Source organism: Pyrus communis, chromosome 12, assembly GCF_963583255.1.
Source record: "Pyrus communis chromosome 12, drPyrComm1.1, whole genome shotgun sequence".
Classification (NCBI taxonomy): Eukaryota; Viridiplantae; Streptophyta; class Magnoliopsida; order Rosales; family Rosaceae; genus Pyrus; species Pyrus communis.
The window spans coordinates 13,040,417-13,062,688 of record NC_084814.1 but is presented as its reverse complement, the minus strand read 5'-3'; the positions used below and the strand labels follow the sequence as shown (position 1 = coordinate 13,062,688).

Genomic DNA, 22,272 nt, shown 5'->3' with positions numbered 1-22,272 from the left:
TAAAAGATAATATTTAAGACTTGCCACATGTCACATTTTGATTGGATTATAGTGTCACTCAATAAAGTTTAGTGGCAAGGCAAGCAAAGCCTCACATAAATTTTTATCATAAGCCTCACCTATACTTATAAATAGGGTGTTGCAAGGCAAGAAAAAAGTGAGAATAGCCAAAGACAGCCGAGAGGGAGAAAAGGGATTACTTTTAGGGTTTGCCAAAGTACTGTATATTCTATCATTAATCAAAGAAGCAATTATTTCTCTACCAAGAGAAATCACAACTGGATGTAGGCAAACGTTTTGCTGAACTAGTATGAATCTAGTGTTTCTTGTTATTCTCTAATTTGCTAAATTTTGTCTATTGTTAGATACTTCAAAGAGCAAGATCCAGTAGAGGAGAGTCATAATTATAATATTTATTATCGAGAGCTTCATTCAAGGGTTCTACGATGGCAAGAAGAAATCAGACAGTGGACCTAAGGCTTGCGTTAAAACATTTTGATGGCAAGGATGACTCCATGATTGACAAATGATGATGAATATTTGAGGCACTTGCGGTTATCATCAATCTTTGAGTCTCAATTAACGACAATCTATGAAGATAATGCCGCATGTATCCATACCACAATATGATACATCCAAGAAGTCAACGCCAAGCATATTGCGTCTACATTACATTAGCATGAGTATCAGAGATTGAAGTCAAGCAAATCTCAACCCAAGACAACCTTGCCAAACTCCTCATCAAGTCACTGCCGAAGTTTACTTTCTAGAAGCTTGTTCGAGGAATTGGTTTGCGTAACTATCTCGCTTGCAATGCTTGTAGTTCTTATTTTGAAGTTATGTCAAACTCAGAGGGAGTATCTAGAGGTGTACTTACTTGACCTTAGTGTACTATTTATGTCAAACTCAGAGGGAGTATCTAGAGGTGTACTTACTTGACCTTAGTGTACTATTTTTCCCTTAGATTAGGGCATTTTTCCCACATAATTTTTGCTACCTAATGAGGTTTTATTGAGACACCTATCCTCGACTGGTCATACGAAATCTACAAGAAAGTTTTCTTTGTCAAACTCCTCAAAATACCTCTACTTTCCGTCAAATTTTTGTGTGCACAACAAGTATTATAGTGTTCGTTACCTTTTCGATTTCTTTGGAAAATATTGAGATTTTGTTTTGTTTGTGTGGAATTTTTAAAATTATCATGACTGCTCAATTTATCAAGGGTAATGAGTCTTTAATTTAATAAAGGGGAATGGGGAATTTGAATTTAGAACTTCTTCCAATAGTAAGAAGAGAAATATCACTAGACTAAAACCTAGTTATAACCTCCATGAGTGGATTAATTCCCACTAGACTATTTCTTATGTGCTTGTCGTAGGATTTTTGAGTGCCAATGTTAAAGACTTCCTTCATGCGAGGGTGCACTGCAACGTCCTACATATGTTAAGTGGATTAATGCCCAACAAACACATCGAAATGCATTTATAAGGAATAATCAAAATTAAGTGCACAGCAACGTTCTACATATGTTGAGTGGATTATTGCCCAACAAACACATTGAAATGCATGTTTAAGGAATAATCAAAATTAAGGATGCCAATTATCCTTAATCTTCACTGGTCCTGTTGCAGGCAAGTTCTCGCGGGGATGAGATAGCGCTTTCTAGTTCATCGTCAATTTGAAGTTTGGATCTGTTTTTGTATAGCTTCAGTAGTATTATTGTATGGTTATACGTTGTATTACTTACATGTACTACATTAGATTTTATAATATTTAACCATTCTAATTAGGAAAAAAAATTTGATTAAAGATTATGAGCCCTCCAAATGCTCTAGTTCATTTAGCTATTCAGTTAAGCCCATGAGTTGTGGTTGGTATTAGAGCAATAACCACTTCATCCGACATATTTCATTAATGGAAATCTTTTGATATTGTTGAGAGTAATTGCTCTAGTTGGTCGCTTTTCAAGAATTCTTGTTTAGGCAATTCATACCATCTGTACATAATGTTTCGAACGAGGTACTATGTGTCTAGACGGGCAAGTACCATAAAAGCGTCAGCTAAACTCAGAGCTAAATTCAGGAGCAAGGTTGTGAATACCCTTGATTTTATTGTCTTCATTATTATTAATTCATAAATAAATATGTAGAGAACACACAATTATCTACATCAAATTCAAATTTTACCTAGAGGCAATAACCACGGATATTGGACTTGTTACATTATGACTTGCAGAAAACCATCTCAAATATCCTTGTGTCTGGGTATTAGCCTTGTCAAGTGCAGTAAATTCCACCTGGTAGGTAATCGTCTGGTTAAGCTCTGTGAATGTAAGCACCTGAGGAGTCACGCTCATGATCGTATTATTTGGTACTAAAAGATCTGAGTTGTAAACTGAATTAGCCGGGCCAACATTCCTCACAGTCCTTGTGTAAAGCACAGACTTGGTCTGCATTTTATCCGGATCTACTATGATAGAAAACGATGGATAATTCAGCTGTGTTTCTTCTATGGCGCCGACTTGAGAGCAGTTCACTGTTTGTTGCGTGATGGTCCTTATCTGTTTTTCGGTGTAATTCAAGCCACACAAGTAAGGAATGTAGTCCTCTGGTTGTAGGTCATAGATGAGCCCCGGATCATTTGCTTTCGAAGGGTTAACATGTCCTGCACCAATTGCAAAGATGCCCGCAGTCCTATTCCATTCATCAACAATGGGCTTGCCAGCAAGATTTAGAACATTTGCGGTTGTCATGATGGCAGATTTAATTGCAGCTGGTGACCAATCAGGGTGTGAGCTCTTGAGCAAGGCTGCAATTCCACTTAGGTGAGGAGTTGACATTGAGGTACCCGAAATTATGTTAAATGTTGCCTTAGGATTAGGAAGTGTGGCATTGTCCACTGATTCGGGCCATGCTGCTAGGATGTCAACACCGGGTCCAATGATGTCAGGTTTCAGAATTCCAGGGCTTGCAGTGTTTGGTCCTCTTGATGAAAAGGATGCTACCTTGGGAGCGAGTGGGTCTCCTTTGCCATTATACAAGATTGTTGCTGTAGGATTTGGGTTTATGTTTAAAATTCTGTCAGTTGTGCTTGCTCCAACTGTAAGAATCCAGGGGGCCTCATTTGACAAAGAACCAGGTTCAGGACCAGAGTTTCCAGCTGCACAGCTAACAAAAATTCCCTTTTGAGTTGCTCCGAATGCAGCAATTGCAATCACATCCTCATAGAAAGGAATTGAGGGGCCGCCAAGCGAGAGGGAGAGCACATCCACTCCATCCTCAACAGCAGCATCCATTGCAGCCAAAACGTCACCTTCCGCACAGTCAAATTCGCAGACTTTATACATAGCCAAGTGAGCATGAGGAGCCATGCCAGTAGCTGTGCCATTGGCCTCTCCAAACACGCTTGCGCCTTGTACAAAATTTCCTGCAGCTGTGCTAGACGTGTGGCTTCCATGGCCATCTGTGTCAATTGGAGGTTCTGGATCAGGTTTGCCTTTGCCTGCGCCAATGAAATTTCTTGCACCAATAACCTTGTTATTGCACGTCGTCCCATTGAACTCGCATTTGCCTTTCCATCTAGCCGGAGGAGGAGTTACTCCTTCGTCGCTAAATGAGGGATGATCTTGTGGGATCCCTGTATCCAAAACTCCAATTATGATGCCTTCACCATAGTTTGTTTGTTGCCAAATTCCTGATCCTTGGTGTAAACCCAAGAAGTCAGGGCTATGAGTAGTAAGCAAAGGCAGCCTTCTCTCTGGATGAGCCGACACAAACCCTTCCTTCTTTTCCATCGCCTCTAGTTCCTCAGGAGTCAATTTTGCTGCAAACCCCATGGCCACGTTATGGTATGCATGAGTCAGTCTTTGGTTCATCAGCTGGTTTGAGTCTGCACGAGTTTTGGGCAAAAATGACTGGTACCAAATCTCCAAATCTTCAATAGATAGTGCGAAAAACTTCTGGGATACAGGCTTTTCAACAAAAACAATATAAGTTTGGAGGTGGTTTTGCTTCTCTTGTGCAACTGCTAGTGATGAATAAAACATGAAAGTTAAACCAAGAAAATATAAAACATGCAACCCTGTACCCTTTATGTTCTCCATCTTTAATGGACAAGAGAAGAACTTGGAGTGCAAGTTGTTGATGTCAGTCAACCATTTCAAGCAGCTATATATAGTTGAAATTTGAAGGAACATTGGCCGGCGTTTCTTGTAATTTCGACGGGTGAGTAGTCACAATCTGGAGTTTTGTGTTTATATATTATTCAGAACATGGTAATAATTGCCGAACTATAACAAGGTGGTGAACTGGTGATGGACCTTATGTGGTAGGACTACATTGTGAACTTAGGTCAGACCACCTAACGACATATATTAATCAGAACATGGTAATAATCGCCGAACTATAACAAGGTGGTGAACTGGTGATGGACCTTCTGTGATAGGACTGCATTGTGAACTTAGGTCAGACCACCTGTGGACAAAAACTGGACTCTGGCGATAACTAAACTGCAAGTGAAGCCTTTAAGTTATAAGGTTGCACAGTTGAACATTATAAGTACCGCCTGAGCATGGGGAAGAAGTTGGGGGTCTGTTATTTATCATCACATATGCACTTGATTTTTGTTTTTAATACCGAGCATTATTGGGTAAGGATAAATATTCATAATCACTGAAGGTACATGCTCGTTGCTATAGGTACTGCAACAACTTATCGGTTTATTGAACTTAGCTAAAAATTTGCTTAATTTTCCTTATCATGTTTCAGTGGTGGAAGAGAGTGGCTAGAACTTACACGCCGGCGTAGGTTGATGAAGTGCGTGGTGAGTGGCCAGATTTTCTGGAGGATTTATGTAAGGTGACTGAGCACACATTTGGGATGATGTATAAGGGTGCACTTCTATAAGTGACCAATTTTGTGGGTAACTGTTGTCTTAGAAACTGTTGCACTACACTAGCCATATATCAGTAAGCCTTTACAGAGACAACAATGTTTACAAGGAAATTGTTGTTCAATCCCTCACCCAAGGACGGTTGTAAAGCTAAAAAAATCGTTGAGTACCTCGACAATAAACATAAAAAAAGTTCATTAATTGTTTAATTCACATGTTATGTTTTCTTCAATTCTAATTGAAAAGCATGCAAGTCGAAGTACTTGGAATAACACTTGGAATTTCTTCTTAAGGGAGTACATATACTGATATACTAGGTGATTTTATAGAATAATCCTTACGCAAAAACTGTCACTAACGCTTTTGATGATATAAAATTGCTTTGAATCATTCTTAAAAAGAGAGAGAAACATACTAGTTATTTCTGTGAAAACATTTTTAGGCATCTAAACGCTTTTATTCTTCATCAACTTGAATTTTCGTAGGTAGATTATTATTAAATTGTACTTACATCATGTACATTATTCCTTGTATGAACATATAGCTAAGCTTCTATAGGACCAAATATTAATCTTGCGGAGTGTCAAAAATGACAGCTATAGGGGTAGTAACATTATGTTTATCAGAAAACCATCTCAAGTATCCCTGACCATATGGTACACCATCCTTACCAGCTCCTTCTTTTGCGATAAATTCGACATGGTATGTAATCTCCTGGTTAACCTCTGTGAATGTAAGCACCTGAGGGTTCACACTTATCCCCATTTGATGTGGTACTAAAAGATCCAAGTTGTATGTTGAAGTAGCTGGGCCAACGTTCTTTGCTGTCCTGGTGTAGTACAGAGACTCTGTCTGATTGGGGCCTGCTTTAATAGAAAATGAAGGGTAATTGAGCTGTGCTTCTTGTATGACTCCGACTTCTGAGCATTTCACTATTTGCTGCGTGATAATCTTTATCATTGTCTCATTGTAGTTCAAACCGCACAAGTAAGGAAAGTAATCTTCTGGTTTTATGTCGAAGACAAGCCCTGGGTCATTTGCCTTTGTAGGGTTGACATGGCCTCCACCAATTGCAAAGACGTCTGCGGGTTTAAGCCCTTGGCCAATGATGGGTGTTCCTGCGAGGTTTAGTACATTAGCAGTTGTCATGATGGCAGATTTAATAGCTGCTGGTGACCAGTCGGGGTGTGATGTCTTGAGCAAAGCTGCAATGCCACTCAGGTGAGGAGTTGACATCGAGGTACCTGAAATTATGTTAAATGTTGCCTTAGGATTAGGAAGTGTTGCATTGTCCACTGATTTAGGCCAAGCAGCAAGAATTTTAACGCCGGGTCCAATGATGTCGGGTTTCAAAATTCCAGGGCTTGCGCGGCTTGGTCCTCTTGATGAAAAGGAAGCGACCCTGGGAGCAAGAGCATCTCCAATTACAGCGCCATAGGAGCTGAGCTTCTCATTTTGTGATTTTAGTATTCTGTCAGTAGTACTTGCTCCAACTGTAAGAAACCATGGGGCCTCATTTGCCAAAGATTTATGGGTACCGGAATTTCCAGCTCCACAGCTGACGAATATTCCTTTTTTCATTGCTGCGAATGCACCGATTGCAATCACATTGTCGTAGAATGGAAGTGAAGGGCCTCCAAGTGAGATAGAAATCACGTCCACGCTATCTTCAACAGCAGCATCGAGGCCAGCTAAGATGTCACCAGACCTACAACTAATCCCGTAACAGACTTTGTACATTGCCAAATGAGCATAAGGTGCCATGCCAACAGCCGTGCCATTCGCGTCTCCAAACACGCTGGCACCTTGGACAAAATTTCCAGCAGCGGTGCTAGATGTGTGGGTCCCATGACCATGTTCATCAAATGGTGTTCCGGTAATATTCCCTTCTTCTGCACCTACAAAATTTTGTGCACCAATGAGCTTGTTGTTGCACACTGTGCCATTGAACTCGCACTTGCCTTTCCATTTAGCCGGAGGAAGGGGTACTCCTTCATCACTGAACGAAGGATGGTCGGGTCCAATCCCTGTATCCATAAGTCCTATGATCACACCTTCACCGTAGTTTGCTTGTTTCCATAGTCCATATCCTTGGTGTAACCCCAAGAAATCAGGACTATGAGTAGTTAGCAATGGTACAGTTATCTCAGGATGAGCCTTCAAAAAACCTTCTTTGTTTTCCATTGCTTTCACTTCCTCCTTTGTCAGTTTTGCTGCAAATCCAGTGACCACATTGCGGTACACATGAACGATCCTCTGCTGGTTTGCGTTTGCAGTAGTTTCAGGCAAAAATGACTGATACCAACTGTCTAAATCTGATTCTACTGTAAATTTCGAGGAGACGGGCTTTTCGAGAAAAACAATGTAAGTTTGGAAGCTATTTTGCTCCTCTTGTGAAACTACTCCTGATGAAAAAAACATGATCAAAGTAAAACCAACAAGATATATGAGGTGCAATGCTGCACCATTTTCTTTCTCCATCTTTTAATTTGGTTAAAAGAAGAACATGAAAGGATAAGTGGTGTACGTCTGTTAGTCTCTACCATATTTATAGTCGATAATTGTGAAGGTTGACTTGGTAATGCTCGCTGGTGGCGATGGAGCTTATGTGACAGAATAGATTAATTTGTTCGGATTTAACTTGGAGGCTTCTCTAATTCAATAGGTTAATGTCGCAGACGAAAAAAATAAACCTGGAGAAAGGACAAAAAGAATCCTTCTTGAGCCAAAGAACAAAGTTAAAGTTCAACCCAGATATTTCAATCTAGATATCGTATGAAATAAATGTTGGAGCAATATTAGAAAATATGAAAATAATATAAGAATTTCAATGATAATAATTATAAAGAAAATTACAACATCAATGATGTATGAGATTAAAATAGAGAGAATTAGAAAGATTGACAAACTTGGAGATTGAGACTTGCATAAATGTAATGTTTTAAAGATAGAATTTCGCTCCTACTCTTATAGTTTGGTGAGCGTACATCTCCCAGGATTCAACATTCTATAATCCAAACTTGAAGCACCTCATTCTTTAGACTCTGGCGAACTACTTATATCTTGCACTCTCAAAAGACGACTCAAAATTTAACTAACAAAGAATAAAAGACATTGAAGGACACTCTTTTGTTTAAAAAAACATTAGACAGGTGGGATGCTTGAGTTTATATAAAACTCACGGCACCCTTTGATAAATTATGTGGGAAGAGATCCCCTCCGGATCTCTCCCACAAAATCCCACCAATCAATTAATCTGGACCCTTGAAATTTGATCCAATGGCTAAAATTATTATAATTTTTTAAGGAGCCTTCTGTTTGTAGCCGTTTGATCAAATTTCAAGGATCCAGATTAATTGATTGGTGGGCTTTGATGAGAGAGATCCAGCCATCTGACACCTTTTTATTGTTAAGGAATAATCGAAAGGTAAGTTATAATGCATCACATCCTCTAGGAAGGATGATCCCACCTCTTGAGAAAGGTAGACACCAACCCTAATTTTAAACTACAAAACAGTTTTTGTAGTATCTAATAAATATAATATCTAATATATTTATTTCGATCAACCAACAATTTTTTCATTCACACTTTGAAATTAATATTATAATATCTAATAAATATATAATATAAATTTCGAACAATTTCCCACATGAATGAAAAATTAGGAAGTATTTGAGAGTATATGCGGACAAGAGATGCATTGGGAGAGGTGTCTTTTGGACTTGAACCTACTCTAGTGAATGCTTATCGGATTTACACTGCTACAATATTAGCTTTAGGTGTCGACTGATGGTGGCGGTTTAATAAGCTGTTATGTCGGATAAAAGATATCCGACACATCATTCAATTAGTGTTGGATAACAATGAAATTGTAACATCCCACATCGCCCAGGGGAGTGGATCCTGTAAGCCTTATATGTATATTCCCATTTCTACCCAGCACGAGGCCTTTTGGGAGCTCACTGGCTTCGGGTTCCGTAGGAACTCTGAAGTTAAGCGAGTTCGCACGAGAGCACTCCCATGATGGGTGACCCACTGGGAAGTTTTCGTGTGAGTTCCCAAAAACAAAACCATGAGGGCGTGGTCGGGGCCCAAAGCGTACAATATCGTGCTATGGTGGAGTCGAGCCTGGGATGTGGTAAGGGCCTGGGCCGGGATGTGACAGAATTCTTGGCGGATATTTAGTGTCGGATGCAATCGCCATAAAATTATTATAGCTGCCAGTATTTTTGAATTCTTTAAAAAAAAAAAATATTTTTAACATATTCTAGCGGCTTTTAAGTTAATGGTGACGGTTATAACCTACAGAAACTGACTATTTTATTATTTTAGTTTTTGGCGGTTAATATTTAGTATTTTGACGGTTATAACCGACATAAATTGACTATTTTATTATTTTAAAATGTTGTATTGATTATAAATAAATAGACACATGGTTTAAATAATTTTTTTTTCACTCATGGCCCTGTCGAATATAACCGACACGAACAAAGCAAAATTTTGGGCGGCTGCCATAATAATGACACACCCCGACCAAAGTCGAGACGTGTTGGCCGTCACGTGAGGGTGACATAGCCAAGTGCGCAACAGAAGAGATAATAATAAGAAAATGCTAATAAATAAAAACCAGAACTAAACTTATTGAACTAGAGATAATATGTAAGTGTGAAAGTGATCAAGTATAAGATACACGCATATCATAGCATAGGTAAAACGAAAGTGCAGTCGAACTAACTAAGTACTAATTATACAAATAGGGAGAAGATCCCTACTTTTATTTAGTAGAATGTCAAAACCGCCTAGTAGTCCTTGTGAGCCACCAAAGATGAACAACTACCTAAAACCTGGAGGGGCACAAAACAGAAGGGTGAGTGGGCAAAAACAAAGCATTTGAAAACATATTTATCTTTATGAACATAATAACCCATCTCCGTAAAACCTGTATAGTTTCCAGAAAATACTACTACGTAGGTATGAAAACCAATGCTCAAAAGCAGCGAAAACTGAAGTATGACATGTCATAATATCTCAGCAATAATAAATGTAAGCCAGGTGTGAAACCAATATAAAATAGTATGCCAGTTGGAGTCACCTAACGTGACCTGTACGACTGGACCTATAGCTCATCAATTTAGGCTAGCACATAAGTCAGAGTCACCTAGTGTGGCCTGTACAATAGGCTGGGTATAAATATGTACGCTTAAATGCTACGATCACGTGAAAGATGCGCGATAATTCGCGGGTCAGGTACGAGTCAGAACCACTTATTGTCGTCTGTATGATAGGCTGGCACCAGACTTGGATCCAAGGTGAGCGTGCGGTGCGGGAGGAGAACAATCACGTGAAGGCTGGCCCTAGCCCTGGGTGAGAGCACTAGTACTGGGGTGCAGCCATGATGAGCTCTAAATAAATGTGTGCATACAATACAACCCATTCAATCACATAATACTCACCTGAAGCTTACCTAAGTCTTCATAACATCACACAATACAATTCACAAGTGTAACAATGCAATATTTAAAATGTAACTTATTTACGACATGGCAAGCAAATCATAGTTCCATATAAAAACGTTTTTGGAAATTGTGTATATATATATATATAGAAAACAAATGCCCACTCACTAATAACTAGTAGGATCGTAGCCCTCTAGCTTCGCTTGTCCACGCTCGTCCTCGGGGTATGTCTCACCTATATACGATACAACTATTTTTACGTTAATTAATTAGCACACATATGAAATCCAGGAATAACTCCTTATAGTTTGCTCAAATGTAAGGTTTGAATATACGAACATGATCTACTTAATGATACGAACCCACATAAATTTTTAGAAAGACTTTTGGACATCGGATGCGCCTTCATGCACCGGCCAAGGCACGGCCACACGTGTCGGCCATGCATAGGCACGCGCACGGCACACTGACGAAAACCCTAACGGCGTTACGAATATTCCGTCAAAATAGGCAGAATATTTCATTAAATGGTAACGGCGTTATCTAACGCTGTTAGAATATTCTGTTAAAGTTAACGGAATATACCTTCTTCTTCTCCAATCACCTGCCGGTTTTCGTCGTCTGCTGCCGTTGGCCGCTGTCTACATACGCAGGTTTCTGGAAAATTTTCAAAGCTTTATATCTACTTCATTTCTTAACCAAAATCCATGAAATTTATATGGATTTGAAGGTCTCGAAGAGTAGAACACGTTCATACCTATTAGAAGTCCAAAATTCAACGAAAAATGATCAGAAAATTCCTTGGAAAATCCGACCAACTCTGCAAGTCTTTGAACTCACCTATTCCGCTCCACTCCAAATCTACTCTAAAGTGCTAGGGAAGTTGCATAGAGACCATCCCGAGCCTCAAAACTTTGTAAATTTTCTGTGATCGTACCAGAGCAAACTAACTCCTCGTCGAAGCTTCTGATTTTCGAGCTAAAACTCACCAAAACGAAAAACTAAGGGTATGGTGGTGATCGTGTGGTTGAGAGGAGAATGGTGGTGGTTTCCAAAAGTTTGATCCGTGTGAGTTTGATGATGGTTATGTATGTGGGGTGTCTTGGGTGTATGAAGGGAGAAGAGTCGAGAAGGAGAGAGAGAAGGAAGAGTGAGTGTGTGTGTGTGTGTGTGTGTTCTAATTGGCTGTGAGAGAGATAGAGCTAATTTTAATTGGCCCAAAAGAAGAAAAACAACTTATTTGATTAGGCTAAAAGAAATAGGAGCCCGTATAATTGGTCCACAATTTGCCCATTTACGCACCTAAATAATCGTAACTTTTTCGTTATGGCTCCAATTCAGTTCTAACTCACTTCAACTCACTCGAGACGTCGAGTACGATTTAATTATGATAGCGGAAATAATAATTTAAAACTGCATATACACATCCACATCACTTAGCCAACGAGGGCATATTCGTCACTTTACACGCTTGAGGAGAAAATTATATAATAAATTGGGACGGGTCATCACAATAATCTCTAAATGTTTGTTTTTTTACTCATGGCCCTGTTACCTAATCTCTGAATGTTTTTTTTTTTTTTGCGATTTTTTACACATGCTATCTCGGAGTATATACAAACATATTTGACGGTTGGATCGTTGAAACTAGTTTCGTAGAATGCATATCCTATCAAATTGATGGATAAATGTTTCTGTCGGTTTTATTCGATAGAGAATGCTCTTATTTATTCATTATAAATAAATTCTCTGTCGGTTATATCCGACACAAGTTTTGTCGGTTTTAGAGTATTTTATGTCGGTTTTATCCGACAGAGAATGCTCTTATTTATTCATTATTAATATATTATTTGTCGGTTATATTAGACACAATTTTTGTCAGTTTTAGAGTATTTTCTATCCGAAAATTCATTTCTTGACGTTGGCAATTTTGTCACTTATTATATCCGCCACTGCATCCATTTTCTATCGAATTTTGCTTAATATCTGATAGTAACAATACGAGGTAGTTGAACAAAGAGACCCCCCACGGCAATACGAGGTAGTTGGACAAAGAGACCCCTCACGGCAACAACAACAAGTGAATGAGGTAAGTGCAATTTCCGAAATTCAATCTCAATTGGCTAATCTCACTGTTCTTGTGTCAGAGGTTGTTGATGGATCCAAAGTGCAAAGAGCAAGTGTTTGTGATGTGTGCACTATGCAAGGACACTTCAATGATCAATGTCCTCAATTGATAGAGAATGGGGGATGGGCAAGTGCCACTGCTGTGGGCTATCAAGGCCAAAATCAACCAAGGCATGATCCATACGCCAACACTTACAATCCGGGATGGAGAGATCACCCAAACACGAAGTGGAGGGAGCCTCAACAAACTCAACAACAAGAAGGATTTCGACAGCCACCCCCTGGGATATTTCAAAGGCCATTCGCACCAATGCAACCTCAATCACATTCGGCCCAATCAAATTTAGGTATGTCTTTGGATAATGATAAATTTATTCAATTACTCACCTCTTTGACACAGGGAGTACAAAATCAAACCAAAGAGATGCAAAATCAAGCTAAAGAGGTGGATGAATTGAATAAGCAAATGGGGCAAGTAGCGGAGTTCATAGGACAATTTAGAGAACAAGACAAACTGCCTAGTTCAACCATTGTGAATCCAAGGGGAGGATTTGAGACCGCCAATGCCATTACTTTGAAAAGTGGCAAGGAAGTTGGAACCAACCCACAAAAGTCCAAATCAAGGCAAAAAAGGATGAAAAGCTACTGCTCGAGGGAAAGGAGAATGCCAAAGCCATGGCAAGGGTAGAACAACCCTTGCCGCAACCACCTAAGGACCCTATGCCATCTAACTCAACTAAGGTAGGTCCAAATTCAATTACTTCTAACGTTATTCCAACAAATGTGCCTTTCCGTAGCAGGTTTATGCAATCTAGGAATGAGGAGAATGAAAAAGACATTCTAGAGACATTTAGGAAAGTGCAAGTCGATATCCGGCTTCTTGATGCAATAAAGTAAATTCCGAAGTATGCTAAGTTTTTGAAGAAGCTTTGTACAACAAAGAAACGAATTCAAGAGAAAGAGGTGGTACATGTAAGTGAAAATGTCTCTGCAATGTTGCAAAGGAAGCTGCCACCTAAATGCAAAGATCCAGGTAGTTTCACTATCCCTTGTGTAATTGGTAATACAAGGTTTGAACATGCTATGCTAGATTTAGGTGCTTCCATTAATGTCATGCCATATTCTATTTATGCATGTATGAATCCAGGAGAGCTTAAAAATGATGGAGTTCTTATCCAATTAGCCGATCATTCTAATGCATATCCGAAAGTAGTTTGGAAGATGTTTTGGTGCAGGTTGATCATTTGATCTTTCTAGCCGATTTCTATGTGCTTGAGATGGAAGATTCAACCCACTCTCCACCATTTCCAATCTTACTTGGACGACCTTTCATGAAAATAGCCCAAACCAAGATTGATGTGGCCAAGGGAGAGTTAACGATGGAGTTTGGTGGTGATATGATTAAATTCAATGTTTCTGAATCCGTTAAGAATCCTAATGATGTTCGTTCTTATTTTGTCATTGATGAGAATAAAAATATAGGGCATGAACGTTCAACACCTATCGAGAAGGATGTATTTCAAACCACCATCGAAGAGGGAATTGGAATGAAGCACAAAGAACATGCCACTGCCCTCAAAACACCCAATCTGGCCGAGAGCATCCTTAGTGATTTTGTTGATCATGCTGCTACTTTTGAGTCTTGATTGCAATACATTGGTAAGCCACCTATTCCAATTCCAATTCCCATTTCAACTAATAGGTTGTTACCTTATTTAGTGTAGGTACCCAATCGAATCCAAGGTGGTGGGAGAATTTACATTGACTTTAGGAAGCTCAACGCCACAATCAGGAAATATCACTATCCCTTTCTGTTCATAGAGCCTTACTATGAGTCTTTTGATGAGCATGTCGTGGAGGACATGCCCCTCCATGCCGTTAGCCCTAGTGAAGCTTAAAATGAGGTATCGTTCGGCTGGAAGACGTTAAAGCAAGCGCTTCTTGGGAGGCAACCCATGTGTTCAAATAAAGAATACATAGGAATCTCGGACTCCAAAACCAGATTTGCGTTCCTTAACCCTACTCTTTATTACTTTTACTCTGCCATAATTGTCATGTTTGTTAGTTGTGTCATTTAATTGTTTGCGTGTGAGTCTATGTTTGAAACATTGAGGACAATGTTTGATTTAAGTGTTCGGAGGGGGGTAAACAAAGTGTTTTCCATGAACTTCGTCAGATTTTATCACCTATCACTTCTAAAAGTTGGTACTCACTGTTTTTAAGTGTTTTTACTGTGTTTTGAAGTGTTTTAATGTGTTTTGAAAGGGAAATATGAAAATTTTGAAAAAAAAAAATCGAAAACAGCTTTGAAAAACCCAAAAAGAGTCGTTTGTGTCTTGGGGTACCTTCTGATGTGATATAAAATAGCACACAAAATTTAACCCTTTTTATGTAGTTGTAGTATGAATAAGTAGGGATTGTTCTAGGCCGGGGATTAGAATGGATGCTAATCTACACAAATTTAAACTCTAAAGCACTAAACTAGACTCAAAAACAGAAAACTAAACTCAAATGACTCAAAACAAACTAGAATGACTCAAAACAACACAAAACAAGCAAATTGACTCAAAACAGAAACTAAAGGTGATTTTGGACGAATTCTAACTTGACTCAAAACACTAAAAGAAACAAATTTAAACTGATTCTAACTAAGTAAACACGAAATATTAAAGGGGAATTGGTTTTTGACGAATTTAAAGTAAAAGCAAACTGATTTAAAGACTCTAAACAACTTTGGACGAAATTAGGTGTTTTAATGGGTGAATGGCTAGCTAGAGGGTCCTTCTCCACACATGACATATATGCATAAAAATTGATTTCCAATTATTATTCCAATAATCGATGAATGACAATGCCCCAAGTTAATTGTGAACTACACAAATTAACCTTCAGATTTCCTTAATTTCATTGAATTGGACTCAGCGACGCAATCAAATTATTCTTATCATGTTCCCTATATGAACAACATGATAGAGATACATATCAAAGATCATTAAGTTCTATGAAAATCATAAGCATTGACAAGGCATTCGTAACTATGAAAAGCATGATACTCTTGCTTGGAATTTACTTAACATGATCGTGACTAGAGACCTCCACTACTTGTAAACATAAGTTCATAACGATTAGGTGAAAATTCCTTATATTTTAGCATCAAATTCATGCATGCAAACTAAGTGTGCACCCTCAATCAACATACAAGAATAAGTTATCAATCAAGTAGTTAAGCAAATCACATTCATGTTTTACGAAACAATAATTGGATGAAATCAATTCATATCACATATATGTTCATGGCTTTGAATTCTCCTCTAGCCAAAACGAGTTTAGCTCCTCATGTTTGCACTTAAACAAAGATAACTTAAATTAAACATTGAAAACAAGAGATTGAATACACCTAAGAACGTTCCAACAATCCAAACTTGAATGGCAGGCATGGCTCCAAGGGTCTCCTTTGCTTTCTCCTTGCAAGGATGCGGCACAAGGGTGTTTGTGTATGAAATTGGGTTCTTGTGTGTGAGGGATGGGTTGTGTGTATTATGGTGAGGGATAGATGAGTGGTTCGAAATTGTGGTGAATGATGGATGAATGGTGTCTTTTTGTGCGGCAAAAAACTTAAAAATAAAGAAAGAAAGGTACGACATTAATTAATTGTTTTGGGAAAGATTTGCACTCCAAATCCACAAGGAAAAAGGGTAAATAAATGTCAGAATGCAAGAGGAAAAGGGAAAGAGAGGTGCACCAGATCCTAGAGGATAGGGGAATGCCTTGCACAGCAAGGGAAAGGGTTTTCTAGAAGAAATAGATGCGGTTCCCTTTAGGAATGGGATTAGGCCTTCTAGAATCATTTATTTAAATGTCCTAATATAATTAGGGATCCTCCTTGCAGCTGGAACCTAGGTGGTGTAGGATTAGAATAGGGTTAGGACAAAATAAAGTAACTTGGCTAACATTCCTTCTTTCTTGCTGAGCTCTATGATATTGGGTGGAATTTCACCATGGATCGTGATCGTGTCGGTAGCTCCTACAATACACCTCCATTCTTTGATGGTACAAATTATGTTGCTTGGACCGAGAAGTTTCAGATATTCCTTGAGGCTTAAGATCTTATACTTGTTGATTATCTCACTCTTGAGTTGAAGGCTTCGTTGAGGCTAGTGGGAAAGCAAAGGATGCAATTGTTTTTGCCATTTTGTCTAATCAATTTGCTCATGTTTGATATTGCATAACTGCCAAGCAAGCTTGGGACAAACTCTGAATTCTTCACGAAGGTGATAAACAACTGAGAGATTTAAAGCTTCAAATGACCCTTTCGAAATTTAAAGATTTGAGAATGCCCTAGTCTGAGACATTCTCGGTCCTTTTTGAGAAAGTTGAAATGTTAACAAATGAAGCCCTGAGGTTAGGGAAGCCTATTGATGAAACAACCATTGTTCAAAAGATTTTGAGATGCTTGCCCAAGAGATTTAAAGCAAAGAAACTGTCATTCAAGAGTTTCAGGACCTAGATAAGATCAAGCTTGGAAAATTGGTTGGGAAACTCATTACATATGAGATGGAGCTTGACATTGATGAAGGGATTCCAAAAGAGAAAAGAGATGGCCCTTCATGGTGTTTATGTCACATCCCGGCCCGGGCCCTTACCACATCCTGGGCTCGACTCCACCGTAGCACAATATTGTCCACTTTAGGCCCCGACCATGCCCTCACGGTTTTATTTCTGGGAACTCACACAAGAATTTCACAATGGGTCACCCATCCTGGGATTACTCTCACGCTAGCGCTTAACTTCAAAGTTCCGATGGAACTCGAAGCTAGTGAGTTCCCAAAAGGCCTCGTGCTAGGTAGAGATGAGGATATACATATAAGGCTTACAGGATCCACTCCCCTGGGCGATGTGGAATGTAACAATCCACCCGCTTAAGGGCCCGACGTCCTTATCAGTACACTTCCGACCAGGGATTGGCTCTGATACCAAATTGTCACATCGGGTCGCCACCACAACTCGGGATCGACTCCACTGTAGCACAATCTTGTTCGCTTTGGGCCTCGACCACGCCCTCATAGTTTTGTTTTTGGGAACTCACACGAGAACTTCCTAGTGGGTCACCCATCTTGGGATTGCTCTTGCGCTAACTCGCTTAACTTCGGAGTTCCAATGGAACCTGAAGCCAGTGAGTTCCCAAAAGGCCTCGTGCTAGGTAGAGATTGGAATATACATATAAGGCTTACAAGATCCACTCCCCTGGGCGATGTGGGATGTAACAGTTTAGAACTGTTAGGTTGTTGGTGATGTGTGTAGACATGCCTCAGAAAATGATCTTGCTCTATTCGTCAAACAATTCAGCAGAATTCTTAAAAACAAAGGGAATGATTCTAAATGGTTTAGTGAGCCAACAAATCGTCAGGAAAAACAATACACTGGAGTGAAGAATAAAGAGTTCACTAAAAAAGGAGACAAAGGTTTATGGAAGGTACCTGGTCCCTACTTTGGATGTGGTGGAAGAGGGCACCGTGCTGCTGATTACGATAATACAAAAATCCTTGGTCAAAAGCATGAAAAGGCAATGATGGTTGCTTGGAGAGATGACAACGAGCAAGGTTCTGTGCAGTCTGATATGTCGTCAGATGATGAAGAAAAGGTTGTTGCTTTTGTTACTCTAATTGAGGAAGTGTCTCTAAGTGATGATGATTTCATTATGAATGGCAATGAGGAGATGACTTATGATGAATTGTGCATTAAGTATGATACACTCTTTGATGAGACTTGCTCTACAAAAGTGGAGAAGATTGAACTAGCTAAGAAAGTAACTGAATTACAAAAGGAAAACAAGTATCTTCGTCTAGTCAGAATTGAATTGGATGAAAAGATTGGTTATCTTAAGGCTCATCTTAAGGAGCTGAATGAGAAAGCTCATAATTGCAATGACAAAGTTGAAGATAAAGATGTCATCTCTACTATTGAAGCTCGAGTCCACAACTTGCTAAAATCTCAAGAAAACTTGACAAATCAAATTCATGTGTTGAAGACAAGCAATGTAATGTATCATAAGGCTAACAGGAAATAGCTACTTGAGCTGAATGAGGCAAATGATAAAGTTATTCGCCTTACTAATGAAGTTGAAAAAATTGACATGACGCTTAGTTTTGGGAAACTACATGGTGGTAAAAATGGTCTTGGTTTTGTAGAAAGTGGGGCACATTCATCCAAAATGTAGAAAATTGTACTATTCAAAGACTAACTTGCTGAAATATCAGGTGGACCGTCTGGTCATCGAAGTCAACAGAATTGCTCATCTTGTTCATTTTTCTTCATCTACAAATATTAAGAAAAGTTCAAAGTGGGTTGAGAAGGATTCAAATAGATGCGTTGTTGTTCTAAATGCTTTATCTGCTCCTAAACCAAATGTGTGGTATCTTGATAGTGGGTGCTCTCGTCACACTAGAGACAAGGATGCTTTCTCATCTCTTGCTCCTTTTATTGGCAGTGGTATTGTGTTTAGTGGTGGAGACAAGTCTCAGATCATAGGGAAAGGTGATGTCAAGATCCCTGGATTACCTAAGCTTGAAAATGTTAGCTATGTTGATGGGTTAAGGTCAATTCTCATTAGCATTAGCTAGTTATGTGATGATGAGGCTGATGAAGTGTGCTTCTCAAAACGAGGTTGTTGGATTAGGGATAAACATGGAAAGAACTTGCTTCTACTCCTGAGATCTGGAGATAATTGCTACATTCTTGATGTCTCTAAAGTTGTTGAATACTCCAAGTGCCATAAAGTTATGGATGAAACTAGTGTATTGTAGCATAAGTGACTTGGGCATATGAACTTCTAAGACCTCAAAAAGTTGTCCAAACATGAGGTTGTGAAGGGGCTGTATCCTCTTTCTGTTTCTGACTCTTATGTTTGCGGATCATGTTAATTGGGAAAGCAATCTAAGGTAGATCATAAGAAAGTGACTGACATTGGAACAACTAAGCCTCTTCAATTGATTAATATGGATCTTGTATGACTAATTCAGATCGTATCTCTTGGTGGCAAAAAGTCCATCTTGGTAATTGTGGATGACTACTCTAGATTCACTTAGGTATGCTTTTTAAGGGAAATATCTGATACCTTCCAACTGTTCCTCCACTGTGTATAAAATAATGTTGAATGAATCTCTTTCTAGCCATCTTGCTCTAGTCAGAATCATAACTGATCATGGAACTGAGTTTGAGAATGCACATTTTGATGATTTATGTTCAACAAATGGCATCAACCATGATTTTTTTGCTCCAATCACCCCTTAACAGAATGGTGTAGTGGGAAGGAAAAATTGTGTTTTGATAGAGATTACTAGGGTGTTACTCAACAACAAAAACTTGGCAAAGCACTTTTGGGTTGAGGCCATGAACACTGCTTGTTACATCTCAAATTGAGTGTTCCTTAGACCTAGCACTAATGTGACTGCTTATGAACTCTAGCGGGGTAAGAAACCAATGGTAATGTATTTCAAAGTTTTTGGGAGTGTTTGCTACATTCTGTGTGATCTTGAACATCTAGCAAAGTTTGATACTAAGAGTGATGAAGGAATCTTCTTAGGGTACTTTAACACAAGTCAAGCTTATAGAGTTTTCAATATGAGAACAGAAACCATTATGGAGTCCATAAACGTAAAGATTGATGACACTGATTTCCCTCCCTCTTTGGCGATTGAAAATGATGATATGTTATTTCCCTCTTCTAGGAATAATGGTGATGCTTCTGGTGAGTCAAGTGTGGTGTTAGAAAGTGACAATGAGAGTGAATTAAGCATTGAACAAGACCCTTGTGTCCTATTTAAGGCATCAGAACTCGAAGACAAATTGCTGATGAAGTTGCAAATGTTTGCTATGTCTCCCAGATTGAGCCTAAGAATATCAAATATGCTTTAACTGATGAAGAATGGATCTTAGCCATGCAAGAAGAGCTGAATCAGTTTGAGAGGAATGAAGTCTAGTCCTTTTTTTTATCGTCCATTGAACACTAATGTTATTGGCACAAAATGGATTTACAAAAACAAGTTTGATGAGTCAGGGAATTTTATCAGAAATAAGGCCAGGCTTGTTACTTAAGGATACTCTCAACTTGAAGGTGTTGATTTTGATGAAACCTTCACTCATGTTGCTTGTCTTGAATTAGTCAAGCTTCTTTATGTTATTGCATGCCACTTAAAGTTCAAACTTTTTCAAATTGAAGTCAAAACTGCATTCCTTAATGGATATCTTCATGAGGAGGTCTACGTGGAACAACCACAGGATTTTGAGGATCCTCATAAACTAGATGGGGTGTACAATTTGAGAAAAGGTCTCTACGATCTTAAACAAGCCCCGTGTGCTTGGTATGACAGGTTGTCTTCCCATCTTCGTACTCATGGTTATACTCGTGGCTCTGTTGATAAAACTTTGTTTGTTAAGAATGTTAAATCTCAGGTTGTGATTGCTCAAATGTATGTCGATGGCATAGTTGTTAGGTTTACTTTTGACTCTCTTATGAAACAATTTATCAATATGATGACAAGTGAATTTGAGATAAGCTTGGTTGGTGAATTAAATGATAGGAGCATATTTATGTGACTTTGTTATCTTATTTCTTTGCATTTATTTAGTTAATTTCTATTTATTGTAGTAGTTTAAGTTATTTTCGTATTATTGTAGGTCCAGTTGGTAAAGTTGACAATAAATGGCAAAATGGAGCAATTTGGAGCAGTTTTGGACTTGGATTGGATAGCATGCATCGATAGCATACGGGCTCAATGTTTTGGTGTTTAAATGGTGCTAGATATGTGTTAAAATCTGGAGAAATTAAAGTTGAGGCTTGGAAGGCAAGGAATTACACAAGAAAGAGAAATCCTAATTGGGAAGGAACATTATCTTATCCAACCTTATCCTATCTTACCTTATCTTATCTTATCTTATCTTATCCAATCTTATCTTATCTTATCTTATCTCCAGCTGCAAGGAGGAATCCTAATCACATTCCAACACTTTCTACCTGATTTTTAGAGTCCAATAAATAACTCAAAATCGCCAAAACCCTTTCCTCCTTGGATTCAGCCATTTTCCCCCTATATATATGAAATTCTTGCAGAGATTTAGAGAGTGCCATGCCTACCATTCATCCATTGAAGTTGCTGTAATTTTCAGAGTTCTTTCTATCTTTGTTTTAAGTTTCAATGTTTATTTTAGATTGTTTTTCAGTTATGATGAACATGTGTAACCAAGTTTCTTTTTAGCTAGAGGTGAATTCAAAGCCATGAACATATGTTTTATATAAATTGATTACATTCAGTTATTGTTTCGTAAAACATGAATGCGATTTACTTATCTGCTTTATAGAGAACTTATTCTTGTATGTTTATTAAGGGTGCACGCTTAGTTTGCATGCAGGGATTTGATGCTAGAATATAAGGGAATTTCACCTAATTGTTATGAACTTATATTTGCAAGTAGTAAAAGTCACTAATCAAGATTGAGTTAAGCAAATTCTTGGCAGGAGTATCATGTTTTTCATAGTTACAAATGCTTCGTCAATGCTTATGATTTTCACAGAACTTAATGATCTTTGAGATGTATCTCTATCATGCTTTTCATAGTTAGGGAACTTGAGAAGAATAATTAGGTTGCGTTGCTGAGTCCAATTTAATTAACTTAGGAAAATCTGAGAGTTAATTTGTGCAATTCACAGTTAATTTGTGGTATTTTCATTCATGGTTTATAGAAATAATAACTGGAAATTGATTTGTATGCATATGTTTCATGTGTGGAGAACAATCCTCT

The 22,272-nt window shown here is 38.5% G+C and overlaps 3 protein-coding genes across 3 annotated transcripts; 1 reads left to right on the top strand and 2 right to left on the bottom strand.

Annotated features, from left to right (window-relative positions):
- Positions 1-2,182: 2,182 nt before the first annotated feature.
- On the bottom strand, positions 2,183-4,102 carry LOC137710023 (subtilisin-like protease 3). The gene has a single exon (XM_068448987.1). It carries the CDS (start codon positions 4,100-4,102, stop codon positions 2,183-2,185), a length of 1,920 nt encoding a protein of 639 aa, XP_068305088.1.
- Positions 4,103-5,457: 1,355 nt separating this feature from the next.
- LOC137709679 (subtilisin-like protease 3) lies at positions 5,458-7,371 on the bottom strand. Its single transcript, XM_068448665.1, has one exon. It carries the CDS (start codon positions 7,369-7,371, stop codon positions 5,458-5,460), a length of 1,914 nt encoding a protein of 637 aa, XP_068304766.1.
- Positions 7,372-19,953: 12,582 nt separating this feature from the next.
- Positions 19,954-20,388, top strand: LOC137710022 (uncharacterized). Its single transcript, XM_068448986.1, has one exon. The coding sequence runs from the start codon at positions 19,954-19,956 to the stop codon at positions 20,386-20,388; it is 435 nt and encodes a 144-aa protein (XP_068305087.1).
- Positions 20,389-22,272: the final 1,884 nt, after the last annotated feature.